Source organism: Sphaeramia orbicularis, chromosome 4, assembly GCF_902148855.1.
Source record: "Sphaeramia orbicularis chromosome 4, fSphaOr1.1, whole genome shotgun sequence".
In the NCBI taxonomy this organism is placed as follows: Eukaryota; Metazoa; Chordata; class Actinopteri; order Kurtiformes; family Apogonidae; genus Sphaeramia; species Sphaeramia orbicularis.
In genome coordinates, this window is record NC_043960.1 from 41445419 (window position 1) to 41471249 (window position 25831).

Here is a 25831-nt window from a genome sequence, read left to right on the forward strand (position 1 = left end):
AGACTTAATACTGTATCTAGTTTGTTTTTATTTGTGTGTAGTCTTTTTGTCTCTGTAGTTTGGTTTTGATGTCAGTGTAGTTTCTGTGAGTTTTTGTTGAGTGTTTCAGGTCATAAGAATATAGAACAAAGGTGTTAATCTGATTTTTCTTCAGGGGCCACATACAGTTCAGTATGATCTCAAGTGGGCCAGACCAGTAAAATAATAACATAAAAACCTATAAATAACATCAACTCCAAACTTTTCTCTATGTTTCAGAGTGAAAGAATTAAAATTACATAATGAAAATGCTTACTTCTACAAACTATCCTTTAAAAAAATGTGAATAACATGAACAACCTGAAATTTCTTGAGAAAAATAAGTGCAAGTTTAACGATGTTATGCCTCAGTTTATCATTTACACGTGCATTACAACTTACAGATCACAGTGGATCTACAAATACAAGAAACATTTAGTAACAGAAAGAATATTATTAATTAATTTATATTGTTATTAAAATTGCACTTCTTGTTAGACATTCCAGATTGTTCATATTTATTCAGATTGTTCATGTTTTTTGTGAAAGGTTAGTTTGTAAATGTAAACATTTTTGTGTTATTTTACTTTTTTGGAGTTGTCATTATTTATAGGTTATTACGATAATATTTTACTGGTCTGACCCTCTTGAGATCGAATTGGTCTGTATGTGACCCCTGAACTAGAATTATTTTGACACCTTTGATTGTTACTATTTTCAGTGTAATTTTTGCATTTGATAAATTCATCCCATGGGCCGGATTGGACCCTTCGGTGGGCCAGTTTTGGCCCAAGGGCCAGATGTTTAACACTCCTCATATAGAAGGTGGCAGGGGCAGAATGAAATATATCAAATGTGATATACAAAACTGCTATGTATTCTTAGTTATTTGATTCTTTCTATTAAAATTGTTACACTTATATTAGGATAAAACAACATAGTAACCACAGTGAAAAGAATGAAGAAGGTTTTTTACTTTTACATTTTAGTTCATGTGACATGGTTCACTGTGGTTTTCATGTTTTTGAAAACTGGCGTTTTTATTTTTATTTCAGTTAGATAAAATATCTTTTCACAGATTTTTTTAGTTTTATTCTTAGATTACATTATTTATAATGACCCTGATGAGCTCAATGTAATGGTCATTTACCTGTTCCAGGAGAAGTCATACGCCTTGTCTTTATAGTTTTTTTGCAGAGTAATTCAGGTCACATGAGATAAACAACAAAAGGAAATAAGCCTACACAAGTAGAACTGAAATTTTTCACTTCTGCTCAATAATGGAGAAAGTATTTACCTCAGTTCAGTTTTATTTAAATAGCACCAATCATAAATCATGACTATCTGAAGGCACTTCACAAATTCAGATCACAGCCTTAGAAACACAGAGGAAACTCGACAAATCCTCCAGGAGCGAAACAAAGGCGAGGAACACAGGGGAACTGGGGAGAAAAACCCTCTTTACAGAAGGAAAAACCTCTGACAGAACCGAACTGGGGTTAGGAGACAGAGGAGCGAGAAAAGAACAGCACTGAGAAAGAACATGAAAATGAAATGTTGAAAAGTATAGAAGCATCAAAAGCAGCCAAGCATCAATACAGTATTCAGACACAGTGATATGCATGCACTTAAACAGCAGAGCCATCGTTCTTAGAGTCCAATAAATCTGTACTGTCACCAGGGCGACCAGATCTTCTTCCTTGTACTCCTCCATCGTTTGAAGAAGCCACCACTGCGTCCATCGCCACCACTCTCTCTTCCACCACCTCTCTGTCCATCCCAGAGAGATCCCCCTCTGACACCGCTGAGCATCCCCGCTACAGGTACCAACACACAAACACACTGAGAACATTCATGTCCTGTCACCATGGTATTATATCTGTATGTGATCCAATACATGCTGTTTAAACCCTGAAATGAAAAAGATGTCAATTTGTTGTGTAGTCAATCAATCAACCAAATTTTATTTACGTAGCACCACATCCTAACAAAAGTTATATCATGACAATTTACATTTAGAGCATTTACAGAGAGGATTCACAATAAACTGAACTATGACTGTTAAAAACGAGACTGGCTGTTGCTGGTATAACTACCAATAACTAGTACAAATACCCATAACTGCTATCACTACTACTCCAAATACAAGCACTAACAGTGGATATACTAGTACTGCAGCTGTTAGTACCAATAATGGAAACCTCTACCATCCATGTAACTATATGATAATAACTATTAGTATGTATCACTAGTACAGGAGTGTCAAACACATTTTCTTTCAGGGGCCACATTCAGCCCAATTCTATCTCCAGTGGGTTGGACCAGTAAAATAATAACATAATAACCTGTAAATAATGACAACTCCAACTGTGTCTCTTTGTTTTATTGCAAAAAAATAACATTATATTATGATGCGAATAACCAAAAAAAACTGAAATTTCTTAAGAAAAATAAGTGCAATTTTAACAATATTGTGCCTCAACTTATTATTTATACATGTGCATTAGGGATAGGCTCTACAAAGGCACAAAACATTTAGTAACAGGCAGAATATTGTTAAAATTGTGCTTATTTTTCTTTAGACATTTCAGGTGGTTCATATTTGTTCAGGTTATTCACATTTTATTGTCAAAGGATAGTTTGTTAATGTAAATATTTTCATAATTTAATGTTATTTTCTTGCACTAAAACTGAGAAAATTTGTAGTTGTCATTATTTATAGGCATAATGTACTATTATTTTTCACATTAGAAAAAATTAGGTTTTTATGCTATTGCTTTACTAGAGATCACAATTGTTCCATGTGTGGAACCTAAACTAAAACCAGTTTGACACACTTGACTGTTAATATTGTCAATGAAATTTTTTAACTTTGCAAATTCATCAGGTGGGCCGTATTGGAACTTGTGGCGGGCAGGTTTTGGCCCACGGGCCGAATGTTTGACACCCCTGCGCTAGTATAAAGTATGAGATATTCACGAAATCTTAACGGTGAAATGAAACATTTATTTAGATATGTCCTGTTTTCTCCTTTTCATTTTGTTTATCTGCTTAAAATCAGGTCCTAAGTTAAAAAGACACAAGTAAACATTGTACTGTTGTAAATGAGTCATATGAATGTTTATGGAACTACTGGCTGTGAGGTACATGTTCGCGTCACTGGTCTAGTTTCATACTGACACTGCTTCCTCTGTCTCCAGGAGGCACACCCAGTCTCTCAGCCATGACGTAAGGTGAGTATTGACCACTCCTGCTGTTTCCACTTTGTAAGCCTTTTTTGGAAGAATTAACGTAGGTGTTTTTACTAGCTTTAGGTCTACAGGCTGCATGTGTTTTGACAGCGTTTGATGTTTTTTTTTTTTTTTTGGGGTGTGGTGGGTGGATGGCTAAAAGAGAAAATTTGAGGTCAGCGTGTTTATGAGGAGGCCCGTTCTTTTTGTTTCTAAGATGTGACGGCATGCATTTCCTCTGTTCGTGCTGTTTCACAGTTTGCATGTCGGTGTGTTTTCAGGACCCAGGAGGAGTTGCGTGTGCGTGAGGAGGATCAGCAGACCATCACAGTGGAGGTGGAGCTGAAGAGACACGACAGTGAGCCTACCATCTCAGTTCCTCAGCCTTCACCTGAACTCAGGTAACCCAGCAGCACAAACTGATCTAAAATGTTTAATACCTGTAGATCCACTAATCCTATCAATACATGTAAATAATTGGTGTAAAATGCAGTTTGTCATCTCTTCACGGTCATCAGATATGACCCATTTGGACGTTCAGAGGTTCCATAGTTAACGTGGAAAAACCATCATCTTCTACAACATTGATTCACCAGTAAAACCCATGAAGTTGGATCAATGACAGTGGATGGACACACTTGTTTTTAGCAGTTAATGATATACTTTACTAAAAGCCACTTTTTCTTCAGTTTTTACCCCTTGGCTGAGGGGTATTGTAATTGTTTTATCATCTGTCCGTCCATCCGTCTATCATAATCCCGTCAATGTCATAATCGCACTATCTGAAGAGCACATTGACATATCTGCATCAAATTTATACTGTGGATGCATCTTGGCACAGAGCAGAAACCTATTGAAAATAGGTGACTTTGACCTATTTTTTCAAGGTCAAATGGCCTTGTGCAGTTATAGTATCTGAGTACTGTGAAATATGAATATGTATGTAATAAGTTTTACACAAAGACAGTGTAATCTAAATTATAGGGCAGTAACGTTCAACAGAATCTTACTCTATATTTGACCAACTGGAAAAGTGTGCAGCACGTTATGTACGCTGTTTCTAATAACATAGCCCGCTTCTTCAATCTGAGATTCTATGAATATCTACATGATTAGTAAATTAAATGTAGGAAAATACCTGATTTTTACTGAAAAAAGCAGAATACAGAGGATAATATTACAATAAATGGTGATAAATCTCTTAAGAAAGGTTAAATTAGATAGAAAAATTCATTTGGGAACTATCACTAAGGTAGCACTGGGTCTTTATGGGCTAATTAGTGTTCAATTGAAGTGACAGTGACAGTGCTTTAAATAACTTTGAATGCTCTCAATCCCAATGGAAATTTAAGACCATTTCCACACAGATACAGAATCATTTCCCTCTATGTTTGGACCTTTTAACCTAGCATCAACAGCATTTTAAGACACTAAAACGGGGATGTTTGTTTTAAAACACCCTTGAAACAACAGACTTTTATAAACTCAGGTTAATATCCAGTATAGAGAGGTGAAGTCCGGCCCCTCTGGTTGTTCCCAATGACAAAAAAAATGCATTTAAGTCAATACTGAGAGACAATTAATACTTTAACCCACTTTAGTCATGCCATCATTTACACATCTGATGTCTGTCAATTTCACATGATAATTTTCCAAGTCAAGAAAGTCTCTGTTTTTTGTAAAACTATAGAAGCATGAAAATGTGAAAATATATAAATAGAAAGGCTACACACTCAAAAGGTAATGTCATTGTAACTGTGTCTACAGTTTCTGTTTTTCACATTGTTCTCATATCAGCCCTTTTGATGTTTGTGACATGTATCGTGTGTGATGAGAAGTTCAGTCCATTGAACCATTCACACAAAACTAGATATTGCTCTACTATATTTACCACAAACTGTGACTTTCTTAAAATATGATTATTGTTATTGTTATTATTATTATTATTAGTAGTAGTAATAGTAGTAGTAGTAGTAGTAGTAGTAGTAGTAGTAGTAGGGGTAGGGGTAATGGAAGGGGTAATAGTAGTAGTAGTAGTAGGGTTAGTAGTAGGGGTAGTAGTAGTAGTGGTAGTAGTAGTAGTAGTTGTAGTAGTAGTAGTGGTCGTGGTAGTGGTAGTAGTAGTGGTAGTAGGGGTAGTAGTAGTGGTAGTAGTGGTAGGGATAGTAGAAGTAGTAGGGGTAGTAGTGGTAGTAGTAGTGGTAGGGATAATAGTAGAAGGGGTAGTAGTAGTAGTGGTAGGGACAGTAGTAGTAGAGTAGTAGTAGTGGTAGTAGTAGTAGTGGTGGTAGGGATAGTAGTAGTAGTGGTAGTAGTAGTAGTGGTGGTAGGGATAGTAGTAGTAGTGGTAGTAGTAGTAGTGGTAGGGATAGTAGTAGTAGTAGTGGTCGTGGTAGTGGTAGTAGTAGTGGTAGTAGTAGTGGCGGTGGGGATAATAGTAGTAGGGGTAGTAGTAGTAGTGGTAGGGATTGTAGTAGTAGAGTAGTAGTAGTAGTTGTAGTGGTAGTAGTAGTAGTGGTAGTAGTTGTAGGGTTAGTAGTAGTAGTTGTAGTGGTAGTAGTAGTAGTATTACTTCAGTTATATTTTAGAAGCCCTGCGATGAACTGATGAACTGGCGAAATGTCCAGGGTGTACCCTGCCTTCGCCTGTAAGTAGCTGGGATAGGCTCCAAGCGACCCCCGTGACCCTAGTGAGGATAAAAGTGGGTTCAAATAATGAATAAATGAATATTTTAGAAAAGACAAACATCATTTCTGTTGTTGATGACACAATCCAAACAGGATCATAAAATGATTGACTGCATTGACCACTTCTGATTAAGGCCAGAACTTCATCAGAATACTTGAATGAATCTCCTGAGGGAGAATCTGGGTGAAGTCAGTGTTGGTCTGTCTGTATTTACATGTGAATAAATAAAATGGAAAGTTTGGGAAACGGCAGCATCACCTCAGTTGACACAGGCCCATTTCTGCTTGAACATGCATCTGAAGCAACAATGAATAACGTCAGTTTGTGCAATTCTCATAACAATGAACAGTTTCTTTACATTGGACTTGCTCCAGCACAGCATGTACTGTTACCCATTAGGTGACTTTCAATCAAACCAGGAACAAAAGACAGTCATGAAGTGGAAATTTGTTTGATGTTCTCACATAACATCACATTTTTTTAATGTCTTGTGAGTACACAGGTCAATGAAATGTAAAATATAGCTATTAAATACACCAGTTTGCCTGCACGCAAAAGTGCTGTTGTTTTTGTTTTACCAAGAGGAAAACAGGCTCATTACACATGCTCAGACTGCTCTTCTGTAGGATTTTGTATATCATTAATGTATACTTTATTGATAACTACTGACCCCATAGACTTTCTTGACCCATTATACTCATTTCCTTGTGTGTGGAGATACTTTGTGCAGTCAGATGTTTTTAGAATAATGGAAAATATCAGCACAAGTGAGGCCTAGGTCATAGTTCACCCATAGTAAATGTCCAGATCAGTTGTTTACACTGTGAATTCACACTGTCAGTGTCAATGTGACCCTGACAGGAGACACGGTGGCATAATGATCCTCCATGACCCCAATCATCGATGTGACTCAGTTTGATGCTGAGGATTTGACTCTATAAATAACCAGCTGCCAGTGTCTCACCTGGGCTGAGCCAGCTGTTAGATTAACACACCTCACACACACTCATACACACACACGTTTTTGACGTTGTACATTGATAAACAGGAAAGGAGCTTGACCCATTTGAGGCTTTGGTTGCCCTGTTATGGACAGATAAATGCTGCAGGCGCTATCTGGAGCAGGCATCCACTGTATTTAGGTTGTGAGAGAGTGCACACATGCATGTGAATTTATGAGCAGTGTGTTTTCATGGGGTGACTGTGAGGCTGAAGGAGTCCTAATATGGGGGGAAACAAGCCGGTAGAAGTAGGGCAGTGGGGCGGGCAGCCTGCAGGCCTCACACTGCTCCCATAAAGCTGGGATGACCTGACTGTTTGCATATTTCAACCTGTTCTTAATTAAAATGTGTTGCTTTTCTGGCCTTTAGCTTAAGCTGAAAGTGAATGTGGAACCTTGACATCTGAAAAGGACACTAGGAAACAGGAAACAGGATTCAATTAGATCACAGAGCTGAGTCTGAAAAAAGGAAGTAAAAACTGTCAATAAGCAGAGCCAATCAGAACAGGGGACACAAGTTCAGACGGAGTCGGGTGTGGTGGCTGAGGGAAACCGTCTGAATAATTGGATCGGATGCTGAGAAGGCTGTGGCTAGACATATGGCCTGGGGCTCTGGAAGGAGCTGGTGGGAAGAGGGAACAGGGAGGGGGCGGTGAGGGCAGCGAAAGGCGACTGACATTGTCATCATCTGATTTGACTGAGTCCTGAAAGGAGCGCCTCACCTACAGAGGTGGGGAGATAAACAAGGACAGGTGGAAGGCTACCTGTCATATAATGTGCACACCAGAAAAGCATAATGTACATAAATACCACATTTCTTATCTTTCCATTATATATCATGTTTCACTCGTCTGTGGTTTTTCTACCTGTCTTTTCGCTGCACTTGCTTGTTCTATGTTGCTGCTGTTTACTGTGAAATTTCCCTACAATGGTATAAATAAAGTCTTATCTTATCTTATTGTTTTCATTTAGTAAAATCAACACTACAGTGATGTTTTCATCTGTTTAGATTTTCATTATTTTGTTGTAGTTTATTTGTTATTGTGGCTTATTCTAGTCACTGTGGTGCGTGTTCATTTTGTGAACTACTCAGTCCTTGTGAGGTTGTGGGTCGCGGGGGTGTCAGAGCCCATCCCGGCTGTTCGTGGGTGAAATGTTCTACAATACATTCTTGTAAATACATCGCCTCATAAAAGCCATGTTAATAAATGAATGGACTCTATTCACGGAAACATTAGAGGGCTTTTAATGAGTGAGTACAGGAAGTGTTGAGGAACAGTGTATGTGCATTAGCTTAAACATTACAAACAGGAGTGGATTCATACTACTGTGAACACGAGCTGTTATACTTACCAGTGAGTCAAGGCCTGCCCTGAATACAAGCTCTGCTGCAATTAAAGGTCTGTTACCACCCCATGAGGGAGTGTAGTGTGTAGTTTGGTAATATTATATTAGGAGAAATGTGTTGACAGTAAGTCTGTCTACATAGCAACCAACTCCTTTATTCAAGCAGTCAGTTCTCTGAGATGCCAACTGGGCTTTTTGCCTCAGTAGCCAACTGCTGTGATTTTCCTCTGTTGGAGCTAATCTCAAACACACAAACTGAGAGAGCAAAGTGGTTGTGCCTAAATCCTTCCTAATAGTTGATGATCTGGCTAGAAACAATAAAGGATTGTGTGGCAGCAGACGGCCAGCTGGCAGATCTTTGGGCTTAAGCAGCTAAACCACAAGCACCCGCACATCTGTTGAATTTTAGTCATGACCGGTCTTCGTTAATAGCTCCTGTCCTGTTGCTCTGCACCGAAAATGAAAAGTGGCTTATGGGAAGTGACCCAATTAATGGCTCTTAATGTTGGAAACTGCTGTGTGTGCATCCCCAGTGAGCCTGTGTTCCATATCTGACAGTATCATCTGTTCTTTTGCACAGTGAGCTTCAGGAAGTAGCCGGCGCAGAGGCTCCCCAGTCTGCTGCAGCACCTTCCAGCTCAGCCCCCGAAGCCTGCGCCGCCTCCTCCTCCTCATCCGCCCCTGCTGCTTCCTCTCCTCCCGGGGCTGCCGAGGAAGCCCCCTCCAGTCCCAAGGTGGTGGTGGAGGCGGACAGAGCCAGCCAGGTGTCTGGCTCGGGGTGCACCAGCCAGGCTTCAGTCGATGACGACGATGACGTGCCAATCACAGATATCTACTTTGTAAGCAACAAACACACACAAGGCAGATCTTAGAGCAGGACTAGCTCCCATCACTTGTCATCTTTTTGACTTTTTTAGCCATCAAATCATCCTTCATTTTCACCTTCAGTGTGTACGTTACAAAGATGATGACACTTGCAATAAAGATGTTTGTAATGTCAATGGACTGATGCTCTCCTACAGAGGCGTTGACAGAACAACTGCAGAAAGGGAACAGACGCTCAGACTGGTATGAGAAATGTGTGTGAAGTGACGTTATGGCTTGCTGTGTTTAGTGCATTACATTGACACAGTGAAGTGCAGTGCACATTCTGGTTTGGAGTGTTTACAGAGTGATAATAGCATGTACACTATCACTTAGCTGTTTCTGTCTAGCTGGCATTTTGTGTGAATTACAACTGAAGCTTTTGCAGTTTGTGTTTTTTCAGGATCGCCCTACTAAAAGCCACTGACGGCCATCAGATAAGGTTGTGTTGGCAGGTCTAAATGTGCCCAAAAGCACAGCATAAATGAATGTATGAGTGTCAGGTGGAGGACTGAGAGTGGAGCTGGTGATCACAGTTACAGATAGAAACGTTCCCACTCCTACTGGGTGTCTCTTATCGGGAATCAAACACCTAATGTGGCATAAGAAATCCTAATGGCCCACAGGTTTGTCACTGAGCTCCCTCCGTTATTCGCCAGCGTTCCTCTCGTCTGACCTGCTCTGGCTGAGGCTCAGTTTATGCTTCAGAGGCAGATGACACACTGACTGTGCACAGCAGCGGGGGGTCTGTAGCGCTGCATGAGGCCAAGTGACACTTTAAAGTGTAACTACACAGTAAACGCCGCTGGCACATGTACAAAGGAGTGGCAAGATGTTTTAACTGCTGCAAATGTACTGCAAAAACTGAAGCATGAACCTTAGAATATTAAATATAAATGTCAACAGGTGCCTCAGTTTAGTTTTTAAGTTGTTCAGTTATAGCCTGGTTGGTTTGTCATTAGGTTTCAGTCTGTTTCTTCATCAAATTTTGTTCTATATATTAATTAGTCTTATATTTGTTTGCCAAAAACAAATTTGATTTCATTTATTTACTTTGTTAAGCTCATTTTTGGCTTTTTTTTTGTTGTTGTTGTTGTTTTATTTTTATTTTTTCATAGTGTACTTAGGTGGTTAGTCCATCTTTCTGTCCACATTTCAGATCTTAACCCTTTCATGTGTGAATTATTGGAACCTTAATCAAGATTTTTTTTTCCTGAGTGTTTTTATTCCTCTGTAAGCATGACAAAAAAAAACAATATGATTTAATTTTTTTTTTTTAAATCAACCTGTTTTTCATGGAGTTACAAAAATGTCCACTCAGCTACACCATGAATTTTATTCTTGAAGCAAAGAAACATATATTTAAAACCAAATATCATAAAGTGATATGAAAATAGTGAAATGAAACCATGTTTAATGCAGCTAATCTGATGTTTTCTCACATTTTAACATATTCTAATACTAGTTATTACTCACTTCATGAAGATAATATGCAAAAAATAAATATTAATAACAATTGATTTCCACTCAAGAACCAATCAAGAACAGCAAAGTTACACTAATGGTATGAATTGCAGTTTATGAGATGATGCGTAAGTGTCCACTGTGTTGGTTGATATGGAACTAAAACAACAAAACCCATGAATATGCAAGAGTAAAGCTGTAGAGTAACTGTCCACTGTAGTGACCACTATGCATGAAAGGGTTAAACGTCTTTTAGCCTGTCACTAAACCCAATATTTAGACTTTATGCTCAGATTTGTAGATCAACCTAATGATGTGACCAAAACCCAGTTTTAGATGTGGTTAAAATGGCATTGAAACAGCCTTAAAAAGCATTAATTGTGGAAACACTCTTCATTCTAACTGTTCATTTCTGCTCATTTCCTTTTGGATTGCACAGGGTTTTTGGTTTTGCTTGGACTGGTTGAGTGGGAAGTGATGGATCCATTTCATCAAAGTAATTTCCAGTTGAAACAGTTTCAGTTGTAGAAATTATTCAGGCTTCTAGTCGTAGTATTATTCGTACTATTATTAAAAAGGTCAAATAAACAACCCGTACTCCTCTGTTAATATCATCCTCAGTTGCTTGAGGGAAGATGACGCTACAATCTCTCCTCCGATCGGTTCGGTGTCCGACTTTAGCTGAAAACGAGCCCAGTATAACACAATCACTGAACACATTTGAGATGTGGGCAGTGATTTTAGAGGATAGGACCTGGGCTGGTTTAGTCAGCCAACTCAGAATCTGATCATGCTTTGTGTTTTCTGTTTCTGCTGTCTCCATTGTCACTTCTCCCCTCTGACATCCCACACAAATCAGGTTTCTTTCTGCTCAACCTGTTTTTTTCCACTGACTAAAAAAGTCTCAGGTGCCGGCCCACACCGAGAGCCGCTGAACTCCACATTCATTACTTTCAATCCCTCAGTAAATATTACTGTTTCTTATTTTTCATCGGGGGCTGGAAGAGTTTTAGCTACGAGCCACGCTTTCTGAATTAGACACAAATTGGAGTTATTGTGTATCGTAGTGCAGCAGAGCACCGTTTTGTTTTTCTCACCTAATTGCTGCTTATACTCTTGTGGTTAATGGAAAGCTCAGGAAATAAATAGCATCAGCAAAGCATTAAAAGGACAGAATTAAAGTGTAATCAAAGGGGCAGGAAATATGACTGCATTTTGAATTCAGTCTTATGAGTGCATTAGCAGTTATTCTTTATTTTTATTAGGAGGAACTGGCTAGTTTTAGTTTAGATTTACAGTTTTTATGTGGAAAGTGTCCATTTGTTGAAGTTATACAAAGTAGAATGAAAGAATCTATGACATTAAATCTGCTATGATAAAGATTAAAGGTCTGATATTGTGCAAAGCCACTTGATTCCTATTCAGTATGAACACTGAAGGAACCTGCTTTTATGTTTAGCTTTAGTTAGTGTTGAAATGTTGGTAATAGTTGTTGAAAAGTGTGATACTGGAGTGATTGCTGTAGTGTGTGTGTATGTGTGTGTGAAACTCGTCACCTCACAGGTTCCTCAGAGTGGATTCTGTCTGAATTATTCAGCCACTATCAACACTCTCCACATTCACTTTTCATGACTCCTGCTCTCCCCTTCACCTCTCAGATCTGAGTGGCAGCTCTTCCTCATCTTCCTCATCTACCTCAGCCTATGTTCGCCCACTCTTAAATCACTTCCACTTTCCCTCTTTCCATCTTGTCTTGAATTTTCCTTTGTTATTAGTCGTCACTCACATCTTTTCTTTTCCACTTCTTACTCTTTCGTTCCCCTGAACCTCCTCTGCTCCTCAGTCCTGTGATTATCCTCGTGACTCACAGTGAAAGTGTTGAGATATGGCGGTGTGTAGTGGTGTGTAGTGGTGTGTGGGGATGAAAACCCTGTGGCTGTCAGACTTGTGAATCTATCTGTCACCACTGACTCATCCAGAGTATCTCTGCTGGGTTACGCACGTTCAGAACAAACTTTTCCATTTTCACCTCAGCATGCCTCCTTTTTCCTTTTTTTCTACGTTTGATCTGTTTCTCTTTTGTCCCTTCATTCCACTTTTCATCTCTTTTTTTCATCTGTGCATATGTCGTCATGCACCCCTGTTATCAGTTTCCTGATGGGAGGACATGGGTGGTCTCTCCTTTCCGACATAGAAGGAGGTGTCAGCCAAGTTGGCCAGTAAGTGAACCCAGAGAGTGTCTGTGGTACAAATGTGTGGTTAGAGCCTCCTTTATTTAGTCCAGAGGAGAGTAGATGAGTTTTATGTGCATCAGAGTTAATACAGTTCTAAATGATCTTATTATATCATATATATCAGATTTCAGTAGTTTTTTTTAATATGTATATATTTTTTTATAATTTTAATTTGAATTTAATTTTGAAGAATTGTCTAGTTTGACTTTAGTTCTTAATTTTATTTAGTGTAGGCAGGGGTGTCCAATCCTGGTCCTCGAGGGCCAGTATCCTGCATGTTTTAGATGTATCCCTCTTCCAACACACCTGATTCAAATAATAAGCCTATCATCAAGCTCTGCAGAAGCCTGATAATGACTGTCATGTGTGCTGGAAGAGGGATACATATAAAATATGCAGGATAGCAGCCTTCGAGGACCAGGATTGGACACCCCTGGTGTAGGGCAATATGGCCAAAGAAATTAAAGTGATTTAAAATCAATTTATTGATATTTTTTCCAATGTTTTTTTTTTTTTTTTGGTTCAATTTGATGATTTTTTTTTCCTCATCTACATAACAAAACATGGATAACACATAGTTTTCTTTACCAACGTTATACATATACTCCACATATATGAAATATCAGCAAAAGACAAGAATAACAAAAAAGCAGCACAGCGATGCGCATTGTTTCTTACAAATTAAACCACTGATATCCTCTAGAAACACATTCGCAATGAATATGTTACAAGAAACAACCAGGACACTTAAAGTATTACTGACGAAGAAAAGTCATGTTGAACCCAAAGTCTCTTGTCAATTTTGTGCAATTTAGACATTTTTCATCATTTTCTCAAAGTAAAAGCCACATTAATCTACTTAATTCAATATGTTGCTCAGTCCTAGGTTGAGTTTTTCAATTGTTACGTGGAGAGCTTTAAAAAAAGAGGAAATTACATGTTTTGATATCAGACATTATTTACAAAACCAGTTTATATTAAAGGTCTCATTTTGGACAAAACCTTTTTGTCCTTGAACATCATCAGCCATTAACATCAGAAAAATCAAAAATAAACTTGTTATTCATTTTGTTTCAGTTTTCATTTTTTTAAATTTTCATTTCAGTTTAAACTAATTTCCCTAATCATTTGAGTTTTTTGGTAACTGTAACAACCCTGATGCACAATCTATTCCTGGTTAATTTAGTACGTTTCATGTTTGTTTCATGCAGTTTATAATTACAGCATTTAGAGGAAACAAGGTTTTCTGGAGCCATCGGAGTCATGGATACCACAGCATGCCATGATTTGTGTGATTTGCTCTCTGCAGGTGTTGTGATTGGGTTGAAACTTAGGAAAAACAACGCTTACACTCCACATTAGTGAAAACAATGATGTGCTGAAGGCGGGGGAAGAAAAGACAGAGAGCTTCTTCAGTGACAGCATCTCTTTATTTTGCTCCTATATTCTTTTTCTTCTCAGTCTCCATTTGTTTCCTCACAGTTCACTCCACCCTTCTTTGCACCTGTGTGGATAGCGTTTTAGCTCCGATATGCTGAGCTTTGTGTGTGTGTGTGTGTGTGTGTGTGTGTGACAGCAGCCCACTCCACCTCCATCACCATTGCCAACTTCACCGTGCTGCAGCAGCTCCTTCGCGCTCTTAAAGGGCTCGTATTTTCCACTGAGGTCCAAACACGACGCTTTCAGAGAGCCGGGGTTCAAACATGACACAGCTACGCACCACACAAACAGGGCTTTGGCTTGTTGGAAAAGGAGAAAAAAAAAAAAAAATTCATTCTGTGTCTGTGACTGAGGATGCTCTCTGTTTCTGACTCTTCCTAGCATCCTGGCTTTCTTCCCATTTCCCGCCTCCTTCCTCCCTGCTCCTCATCCTCCCTGTTTGGCTGATGCAGCGACTCATCCCTCACTTCTTTGCTTCCCAGGAGCTAGTCCGAATGGGACAAAAAAAAAAGAAAAAAAAAAAGCACTAACATGTCATGATATTTAGATGTTTAACTGCATTCCTCTGTATCAATATGGCATCTACATGTTACAGTCTGCTAACTCCTGAAAGGATTAACGCATCCTTTTGAACATTTTTGCACTTACTTAATATGTCAAAGTCACACTTTCCAATGTCTCTCAGCAACATTTCCTCCTTTTATGCATCCCTAATTTTCATTTCCTGTCTTGTCCTTTCTTCTCCTGTGATCTCCTGTGTCTTTTCTCCTGCCTGCCCCTGCTGCTTGTCTCTGTGCCACTGGCGTTTTTCCTCTGTCCCTCTGGCCCCCTCTGCTGTGGTGGGTGTGTAAAAACAGCCTCCAGAGGACAGGACCTGGGTGTACTCTCCGCTACACTATGGCTCAGAGTCTAAGGCCCTGCCAGATGGAGATTGGGAAAGAGAGACAGTAAGTGAGAAGCATCGGACTAAAATACAGAACATCGAAAAAAATCACAGGGACAAGGAATAAAGTCAGATCAGGGACACTTGTGTTTGGAGATCATATCTGCAGTAATTAATCGAATAAATGTCAAATATTAATCAGCAAAAAAAGTCAAAATTCTTTGATTCTAGCTTCTTATATTTGGATATCTTCTGATTTCTTTACTCTTTTGTGACAGTTAACAGAGTATCTTGGGGTTCTGAGTCAAACAATACATTTGAGAGCATGTTCCACCATTTCTCAACATCTAATCGATTAATTGAGAAAATAATCAAGAATGAAAAAGATCATCACTGGTGATGCTTCATCATGCAAGAATGTGTAAGAATCAGCTGAAACTTCAGTATTTAATCTTTTACGCTCTCAGGAGAAAGCTTCTCAGGTGTAAAAGTGCATGACTACCTCCAGAACGGGCTTTGTCTGCATCCAGAAACCCACCCCTACATTACAGCATTATCATCCCACATTGAAACCAAGTGGGTGGAAATGGTCACAACCGCCTGCGTGATCATTTAGTCCATGACCGCTCATCTGTGTTCCACCAACAACAAGCTGCTCAGCTCTGACTACACATGTCTCTTGGCTGGCATGCGAGATGCTCTTATATATCACCAGGCTCATGCTGATAAATGCACCGTGTGTATTAAAAAAACGTGTTTACTAAACTTCCAGAGGAGACACATTTTACAAATTGCACATCTAATCATTTTGCTTTGTTTTTTGCCCAATCTGAAATGATGCGGCTGAGTTTTTTGTTTTTTTTTAATCTCGTGGTATGCCTCTTCAATATTAATAGTTATAAAACCTTGGAGAAAAAAATTCAAAAGATGTCACTTGACTGTGAAACGTGGCTTAGAGGGTTTTATATAAGATTAGTTCTGGTAGTCTGCGTCGCCCATACTGAACACCATGTTCTGATAAGATGTCATCAGCCATTGTTTTTTTCTGCTCATGTTTTTCAGTCTTCCTCTCAAAGTCACATCTTTACACAAAACAATATGCATCTTTATTAACAACTCCAAATAGAAGTTCTTGTTATTATTATTCTTTATGATGTTATTCATGTTGTACTTTTTGCTTACTTCTCTGTTGTAGATTTAATTTCTATGAGACTTCTAATGAACACAATGAAGTTAGATGATAAAACAGAAATAAACCTGAATTGATTATTAGATCTAATATGGATTAGTTAAAATATTAAATATGGACTTATTTAGGGCTGGGTTCTTGACTTCATCACTGTCAATATGTGTTCACAGCTTTTAGACACTTGCATTAATGACATTGTGCTAACAAACAATGTCAAGTCATGTCATATATAAATGAGTGAATGAATAATGGATCAATAAAGTTAAGTGCTCTGGGTGCCTTAAAAAGCACTATAGAAATCTAATTTATTATTATTATTATTATTATTATTATTATTTTATTTTATTTTTTTATTATATAGTTTTTTTTTATTTTACTATTATTTGTTTTTACAAGATATAAGAAATATCAAACGAAAGTGCTGAAAAAGAAGTTAAACCACACCATGGCAAATAGATTTATGTTTTTGTTATGAAACTTATGAGTGCATATAATAGCACAGGATCTGGAAATATACACATTTGTAGCACATCGCATCATGTAATGTTATTTTTATTAAAGCTGCCAGAGCTGAAATCATAGGAAATTGACAATGCACCCAGTTTGTTGTTTTTTTTTTTTTGCAGCTCTCTCTTCTCAGTCCAAATCAAAAGACTAAATATGAATATACATGAACCTGATACTGTTTTATGTTGTCATGGACAAATGAAACCACTTTTCCAGTAGAGTCAACCTCAGGTTGCATCTGACAGAATCTGATACGCGATTGGTAATTACAGATGACAATAATTTATTTGACCCCCAAACAACCTGCCTCAAACTATAAAATAGATATTCTTTGGCCAGAAAACACAGGGAAATATTACATTCAGAACCCTTATAACATACTGAAAGGTAAATATGGATTTTTAGCCAGTGATGCTTCAAAAATATGAAGCACTGTAGCTTTAACCCATAAAGACCCAAACAGCCACTGGTGACCAAAAGCATCAATTTATCTAAAATGTTTAATCTTATCCTAGATATCCATGTAAATAATTGGTGTAAAATACAGTTTGTCATCTTTTCATGGTCATCAGATATGACCCATGTAGACATTCAGAGGGTCCGTAGTGAACTGGGAGACACCGTCATCTTCTACAACATTGATTCACCAGTAAAACCCATGGAGTTGGATCAATGACAGTGGATGTAGATGCTTGTTTTTATGTTCAGTTAATGATATATTTGGATAAAAAAGTCACTTTTTCTTCAGTTTTCTCTGTTTCTGATATAATAACCCTCAACTTTAATCTAAGCTTTTATGAACACCTACATGATCAGTGAATTAAATGTAGAAAAATACATGATTTATACTGAAAAGACACAAAATACAGAGGATAATATAAATAATGGTGATAAATTACTTTAGAAAAGTTAAATATAGAGAAAAATTTATCTGGGAAGTGGCACAAAAGTAGCACTGGGTCTTTATGGGTTAAAATATAAAAGTGGATAATGAAAAGTTATGGTTTAAGAAGCAAAGTCATGGTGTCAGTACCCAGCCCTATGCATATCCATCTTTCTATGCACTTGTGTAAAACTGAAAATCCAGGACAGCACATACATAATGTGCAAGTTGCCTCAAAGCCTTTAACTTAAATATTAGCGACCATAAGTAATATGTGAAAGCGTCGTCTTATGTTTCAGGTAGTGTACTCAGCCATGTCTGCTGTGTTCATGATATTTCTGCTTTTCTATCCAACGTCCTGGAGAAACAAGACAAGTGTGTGATAAATACACAGCCTGTCGGGTTCATAGACTAACTCTTCTTTTCTTTCTCCAACAGTAAATCCTGTTCTCCGGCAGAGAGGAGCGAACGTCTCGATGAAGAGGACTCGTCGGTCTGAAGTTCCAGACCTCAGCGGTAGCAGCGGGATCTCTGTCTGAACCAGGATTTTAACATGCATATAGAAACTGAACACACTGAAGGGAAAAGGGACTTGAGTACCAGGAAGGGATAAAAGAAGCCCGACGGTGATGGCATCACTGATTTCCAACCGTCCCTGCCTTTCACCCTCGACGAATAAAAATAATAATTTAATAATTACGTGTATGTGTGACATAGTGCGTATAAGGCTGTAGTCTTATATGTTTGACATGCATAAAAGAGCATAGTAAGTCACTGTTCTGTTTCACTCATCCCTCTCACAGGCTCCTTGGGTTTACCCACTCACTGAGAGTTGCATTTTTCCTTCGTCCAATCAGGATCAAGATGCTCCTCCAGACTTTATGGGTGTAGAATTTTAACCTGGCATCCGCTTTTCTTTCTAAATCCTAACAACAAAATGGGTGATTGCCTCTTCTAACTCTGTAGTGAAGAGTGAGTGGGTAAGCCTGTGCCAGAGGACTGTGGCCATGTTCATAGAAGCAAGGTTACAGCGATAACCTTCATGTGACCAATCAAAACCCTCATATCTCCAGTAGGATCTACTGCACTACTGTAGTTTAGTAAACGCATAAACACACACCATTTCCCTTAGTGAGTACATAGAGTGATCAGAGGCTGTTTGTTTCATAGCATTATAATTTATATCGGATGTTTTTGCAACATTTTTTCAACTGTTTTACAACTGTGAACATTTATTTATTTTGTCTTTTTGTATTTTATTCTAATATTCACGGTCACTGGTATCACTTTTTCACTCTTTTTTTATTTGCATCCAAAGAATTTTTCTTATCATACATGTAAAGCTTTTTCCCCTCACACTATGTTTGTTGTGTAAATTCAGTGTTCTAACATACTTCGCTACATACCTTGTGGAAATGTTTGAGGCTTTTTTTTTTCTCTTGCCTTTATGACAGCAAGTGTCCGTTTCAACACTAAGGCAGCAAACATTGTCATCGGTCACGTTGTAACCTTCACATCCTTAGTGTCTTCCAGTGTTGCCCTACTTTGGACAGATGCACACAGGTCGTTTTAACAGTAGATATCCATGTTTACATTTTTTTGGTGGTAAAGGAATGTGCATATCAGTGACTTTTACTTTATCTGGTCACCCTCACCTCCTCACATTAGGAAATACACCGACTGGATATTTCAGATGTTTGTAGACGTAGAGCATCAGTTGTAGTATTTGCAGTCAATAGTTGTACCTATTACCTGTATATTTGAATGAACACCGTACATCACAGTGTTGACTTGGTGAGACACAGCAGTTTGTAAATGGGTTGAATGTTGTTTGCACTTGAAAAGAGGACCTGAAGATGATCTAGTGATAGAGGCCAAATAAACATACATCACATTATCCAAAAGTCATACTTTTTTGTTGTTAGGTAGGAGTATCTGCTCTCAGACGCTGGTCTTTAGGCGGCATTGATTTTAAGATTATCAAGTGTGTGTGCGTGTGTGTGTGTGATGGTGAAGTCAATCACAGTCATTGTAGGGTTAGTGTTTACTGTAGTCTTTCTGTGGCTGACATCTTAGGACTCTCAACTAAGACTTTAGTTAAGGTTCAACCAACAGATACTTTGCGTTTTTCTATCTAACTTCAGACAAAGTTTCTTGAGTTTGTCTGTATGTTTCTATGTATGTTCGTTTATAAGGGAGGACACATCAATGTCAGATGTTGTAAAATATAAATCAGTTCATTCTCATGATGTGCAGTGGCCAGTTGTAATCAGTTTGCTGTTGTTCATCAGATGGAGACCATAGCAGCAATATTTTGTAAAGTCTAGCTTTTCAGTTCATTTTAATTGCCTTATTGAGAAATTTAATAATGTAGGCCTGTTGTTTATAATTTTTTCACTCGTGCTGTTGTATTTATTTCCTTTCTCATAGTTGTGCTCCTGAGAATGTGTACATAAAATTATAAATACATATATAAAGATATACAAATATATTTTCCATTTGAATCGGAGAATATTATTTTTATTTGGTTTTATTTTTGCTGCTGGGCAAGAAATGATTGCAATCTACATAATTTACTGTATCATATTCCTCAGTTTGTTTCTCAAGATGCAGCTGGTGTATATTTATGGTCTACAAACCACAGCTGTTTCTTTGTAAGATTTCCAAAACTGAAAGATTTGTTGGTTTTACTGTACATGCAGATCTATAGGGATTCTTCCAACTGTTCAGCTGTGTTGTGTACGTGTTTTCAAATCGCTGTGTGCCCTCATCCAATAGGGAGAGTCCTTTACAGAGACATAGCATGATTTCAAATGAATATGCATATCAGAAATGTGTATTTATGTATATCTGTGTATATTCATCTATTTATACATGAGGATAAATAGATGGCTGTATGTGTGTGTGTGTTTGGACTCAATCAGAATGAATACAAAAATAAAGCAGTTCTATGAATTGTTGTCCATGGATATAATGTCATGTAATATTTTACCAGTTTGTTATTGAAATCACCAAACTATGCTTAATATATTTTAACATAATTAGTTGTCCCTTTGTAGCAGCAGACTTTTTGACATGTAGATTTTGATTTTGTAACTAACATTGATGTGGCTAGATTTTTTAAAGGAACAAGGAAAGTAAAGAATATTATTGTGAAGTTATATTAATATGATTACATATCATTATTAGCCAATCCATTCAACACACCATAGACTAAAGTGTTTGCATGATTCGACCAAGCAGTTCTCATTACCTTCCATATTAACTACTAATGTGGTTGACAAACAGTGTAACATTGGTGATGAAAAAGCAGAAGATAGACTTTTGACTTCCCTTATGTTGAATAATAATAGTGAAGTACCTAAGGAAGTGGTAGGTTTTTGGCTTTGCCTCTCATCTTTGAGAGAGTAGACCTCTAAGACAATTAATGTTACGAAAAAAGGGATAATAAGTGAAGTTAAATTTAGACAACATGCTTCTTTATTAACGATGACAACAGTGTTAAGTTCAGGTATGATATTGTTTATCTTCCCATATTTAAGTACAATATAAATCCTTTTTTTTTTTTTTTTTTTTTTTTTTTAATCTAACAATTATAGACGGGATCCTGAGTAAACATCGCTCCTGTTCCCTAGGTGTTGCTTAATTTATAAGGGCGTCGTATTCAGGAGAACAAAGGGTTTAATGCCTCGTCTTGTTTAGGCTGAGGTTGATGATTGGCTACCCTTTTCCAAATAAAAAGATAATTGGCCAATATTTCTGTCCGTCATTTTATTGTTTTATCCAATTGGTCCAAACCATCATCCTTAATCTCACGTGCTCTATCGCTTCCTCGTAGGTGGTTCCTAGCTGTAGCTGGCGGAGAGTATCTGTAGTTATTTGTGTGAAAGTACTTTTAAAAGTACAAATACTAATCTCAGAAATGGGAGCCCGAGATGACGAATATGACTACTTGTTCAAAGGTAAAATTTTTCTTTAAGTGTGATAAATGACACGTTTTTGACCCGTCTGTAAAGTTTCGTGACAGCCCGAGGAACTGAGGAAGTAAACTAAGCCAGGGTTAATGCTACAGTTAGCTCTACAAGTAGCAAAGTAGCAAACAAAAAATGAATACTTGTCTCTCATGTTAGTTTTTATCCGCGTTTTTGTTGTCTAATAGCATGTAATTCCTCAACGAGTTATTTTTATTTTAGCTTTTTGTAACATAACCCATCAGTTAGCCCAGTGATAGTTGAATGCTAATAAATTAGCAGGCTAACGTTAGGTAAATAAGTGGCTATGCATGTAGCTATCCTGTTAGCACGCTAGCAACTTGTCATTAAAAACAATCACGCGAGACGACCTAGCACTACCGTGGAAGTCCAAAGTAGACAACAGCTGCTCTGTCTTCCACTGATACACACCATACTATCTAAATGTTGATTTTTAATTTTCTGAGGCTGCGGTCGCTTGCTTAAGTTGTTTACAACGTCATATAACCCTGTGACCCATATTCACTATTTTTACTCTTCTCTGCAGGGTTAGTCAGACTAATGATGGGGTATGTGGTGTTAAGAACGTAACATATATAACATTATATCAGACAACAAATCTGCTAAACCTTCTTAAAAAATTACCACAGCTATAATCAAACTGCGAGGGATATTATTCACCTCAACGGGAAATCGCTGTTGCATTCTACAGTTTAAATAAACAGTGACTCCGACGATGGTTGAGTGTGGTGTAAAGAAAAATCCAATTCAGTCAGTTTAGAAATTAAAAGGAAAGGTGCGGAATACTGAAAGGCCCATTGCAAGTTTGATGGCTTAACAATTTTAAGTTTCATCCTAAAATAGTTCATTATTTACAACCTACAGTGTAAAATAATAATTTGAATAAATAAGAAAAACACACACAGAGAAAATGTTAATACACTGGATAGACCTGTAATATAATTGTCATTCTTGCCTCTTCAGACATGTTGTAAATAAAATAAATTTTATATATGTATTGCAAATATTTTCCTGTTAATCAATTAACTAGCTAATTAACTCGATATTTTTTGTGTATGTTCAAGTAGGTAGTACAAGAAGGAGCTGGATTGAGTTAAAATTCATCTTTAACAATTAATTTAATTCATTATGGTGGTTGATGTCATGGTTTTTTGTGCTGTGTTGTGTGTTTTGGTTGCAGTTGTACTAATTGGAGACTCAGGAGTGGGGAAGAGTAATTTACTGTCCAGGTTCACAAGAAATGAGTTCAACCTGGAGAGCAAGAGCACCATCGGGGTGGAGTTTGCCACCCGCAGCATTCAGGTGGATGGCAAGACGATAAAGGCTCAGATTTGGGACACAGCTGGACAGGAACGCTACAGAGCAATCACCTCAGCGTGAGTTGAAAAAAATGTTCAATGTATGAACATTTACTAGTGCTGTGATAGTGGAGTTGGTTGCTGATTTTTGTTCTAAGTTATTGAAACTGATTGCTTTATATGTCTGTTGCAAATGGACTATACTTCTCTAGGTCATACTTCCTGACCTTCGGCTGTCATTGGTTTCTTTTCACCAGGTATTACCGAGGGGCAGTTGGAGCTCTTCTCGTGTACGATATCGCCAAGCACCTGACGTATGAGAACGTGGAACGCTGGCTGAAGGAGCTGAGGGACCACGCTGACAACAACATCGTCATCATGTTAGTTGGAAACAAGAGCGACCTCCGCCACCTCCGAGCAGTACCCACTGACGAGGCTCGGGCCTTTTCAGGTACATCAGCAAGCACTGTCATTGTGTAACTAGCAGTGCACTTGAAATAACTGACTTGGAAAAAATTAAATAAAGTGTACAGTAGAAGTTATTATCCACATTTTGCAGTCATTGCAAGTTTCTGTGTGGTTAATTTGAGGTTAACAGTCTCCTAAGTTTTACAATAGTAGGTTATAATATGTTCTGCATACCAGGTGTGTCTCCCTGTGTTTTCACTTTCAAATAGCTTTATTATGATGTAAAGGACAGAGTGACGGTAGAGTTGTCTGTGAATGTTTGTTGTGTGTTATCTTATTATGGTAAAATGGTTACCAGACTACAAAAACAAGATCAAGGTAAATTATTTCAGCATTTTTTTTTTTTTCTGTGGTTCACTCATGCACCCTTCTTTTCATCCTCAGAAAAGAACACGCTCTCCTTCATTGAAACATCAGCCTTGGACTCCACTAATGTAGAGGAAGCCTTCAAGAACATTCTCACAGGTAAGAAATCACATCATATATCAAAATAAAATGTACATGTACTACAAATCAACATGATATAACGTTGACATTTACTGAAGTGTCACTCTTCTCTTACAGAAATTTACCGTATCGTATCTCAGAAACAAATATCAGACAGATCTGCGCATGATGACTCGCCAGGAAACAATGTAGTGGACATATCTGTTCCTCCAACCACAGACGGGCAAAGGGGCAACAAAGTCCCATGCTGCCAAAGCCTGTGACACCTGTATTCCACCATTGTCTGACTTTGTTTTTTGATCCTCTGCTTCACTCCAGTGGTTCTGCTGCTGTCTTCATTATACCCTGATGGGTTCAGAAGGCTGTGACACCGGTTGACATTCCTCTTTGCTGGTTTCTTCTTTGTTCATTCTTTGTTTATTTGTCTTCCTTTGATTTTGAAGGTGTCTGAATAACTTTACAGCCTCATAACAGCTATGAGAAGGAGTGATATTAAGCTGTTATGATGGTGACCTTGAAACTGTAGTAAAGTACAATTTCTTTGTCTGATCCTATTGACCCGCTCCTGTTGAAGGACTGGTGAGGGATCTGTAAGCCAGTGCTCCAAGTGATTTTTATATTCTCAGCTTTCAGTGATACAGACATGACCTTGTGCAGTGGAATACTAATGTATTAATAACTAATGTATGTCTGGTTGATCTGATTCTGCTTAGCATGCATTACAGCCATAGAAGAACCAATGAGAAGATGGTATCTTTGGAGTATTGATATGAATTCTGGCTGAATTTTCTGGCTGCCTCTTGAATTTTAATTCTGTGCTTTGAGCCCTGTGCCTACAGTGGCATGAAATTAGCATGAGCCAGGATCCAGACTGGCAGTGATTGACTTAAAATGGGCAAGTGTGATACAAACTGAGTGTAGTTTTTTTTTTTTTTTTTTTTTTTTAATTTCAGTGTGTGTGTTAATTTTAGTGCACAAAAATACCAAAGGAAACAATCTTCATCAGCCCATTGTTTTCTCATTAAAGTGTGTTCATGGCTGATAGGATTGTAGATCATAGCTGTATTTGCAAGCTGATGTGTGCTAAATAGCAAGAGTAATGCAAGTTGTGCTGAGTGATTTTATTATTTGTGAAGTGACTGACTGCTCCAGTCCGGAACAAGCCTCGTAAGAACTTGTTCTGAGTTGGTCGTTTTGTGTTTTTGCAGGCTGTCTCAAAAAGGTGGACTTTTGCACTTGCGTCCAATAATTTCAGTGGAGCAAATCACCATATATTTTTAAATACACCCTCAGTTCTAATCAAACTACATTTTCCTGTTGGTTTTAAGGGAAATGAAGACATGAGTTTTCTCTCACACACTCCTCTTCTTGTCATTTGAATGTGATATCCATTGGATAAAGGCATGTGTAATCTGAGAACATTGTAAATGTAAAATGAATTAAACACATCTCTCTTCAGCTAACACTTGGGCTATGCTGCGTGAATGTTTAGGTCAGTAACTGGAGTTAACAAAATCAGAAATGCAAATATTTGACACGGGTGGTGGTAAGGCCTGGTAGGAGCGCCTTCATGTGTAAATGAGTCTATTGTGTTTTATTCTGCTTAAGAAAATATTTGAGCGCAAACAAGTTGATTTTACTGGCTCAGTATTACACAGAAATTATAAAACGAATGAAGCTAACACATTTCATCACATTACTTATAGTGTCTGTTTCATTTCTGCTTGTCAGTGCTAAATAGAAAATCAGTTTATTCTTTAAATTGTTAAATGCATTGTGAGACTTATTAGTGTTTGATATTTAGTTTTACCCAGACTGAAGAAGAAAAAATAAATATATATATATATATATATATGTGTGTGTGTGTGTGTGTATATAT

General features: G+C 37.8%; 2 protein-coding genes across 5 annotated transcripts in view; both read left to right on the plus strand.

The window, feature by feature from the left end:
- Nucleotides 1–20716, plus strand: part of pip5k1ca (phosphatidylinositol-4-phosphate 5-kinase, type I, gamma a) — a 70517-nt gene extending 49801 nt beyond the window's left edge. For 2 of the 4 annotated variants that reach the window (XM_030132301.1, XM_030132303.1), the window contains exons 13-19: nucleotides 1700–1841; nucleotides 3219–3251; nucleotides 3530–3649; nucleotides 8864–9122; nucleotides 12762–12830; nucleotides 15143–15232; nucleotides 18186–20716. In XM_030132301.1, the coding sequence (XP_029988161.1) occupies nucleotides 1700–1841; nucleotides 3219–3251; nucleotides 3530–3649; nucleotides 8864–9122; nucleotides 12762–12830; nucleotides 15143–15232; nucleotides 18186–18188 (716 nt within the window). In that variant the 3' untranslated portion in view covers nucleotides 18189–20716. The remainder of the gene's footprint in view (nucleotides 1–1699; nucleotides 1842–3218; nucleotides 3252–3529; nucleotides 3650–8863; nucleotides 9123–12761; nucleotides 12831–15142; nucleotides 15233–18185) is intronic. The other 2 variants (XM_030132302.1, XM_030132304.1) reach the window with 2 other exon arrangements.
- An 828-nt stretch (nucleotides 20717–21544) lies between these two features.
- Nucleotides 21545–25555, plus strand: LOC115418039 (ras-related protein Rab-11B-like). The gene is made up of 5 exons (XM_030132341.1): nucleotides 21545–21709; nucleotides 22920–23115; nucleotides 23295–23488; nucleotides 23890–23970; nucleotides 24070–25555. Exons 1-5 carry the CDS (start codon nucleotides 21670–21672, stop codon nucleotides 24213–24215), a joined length of 657 nt encoding a protein of 218 aa, XP_029988201.1. The 5' UTR covers nucleotides 21545–21669; the 3' UTR covers nucleotides 24216–25555.
- The last annotated feature ends 276 nt before the right edge of the window (nucleotides 25556–25831 follow it).

Excerpts from the sequence above, each read along its gene's own strand:
- LOC115418039 (XM_030132341.1), top strand. The coding sequence starts at position 21,670 with ATGGGAGCCCGAGATGACGAATATGACTACTTGTTCAAAG. Across the intron at positions 21,710-22,919 it reads ATATGACTACTTGTTCAAAG|TTGTACTAATTGGAGACTCA; the intron begins GTAAAATTTTTC and ends TTTTGGTTGCAG. Across the intron at positions 23,971-24,069 it reads CTTCAAGAACATTCTCACAG|AAATTTACCGTATCGTATCT; the intron begins GTAAGAAATCAC and ends CTTCTCTTACAG.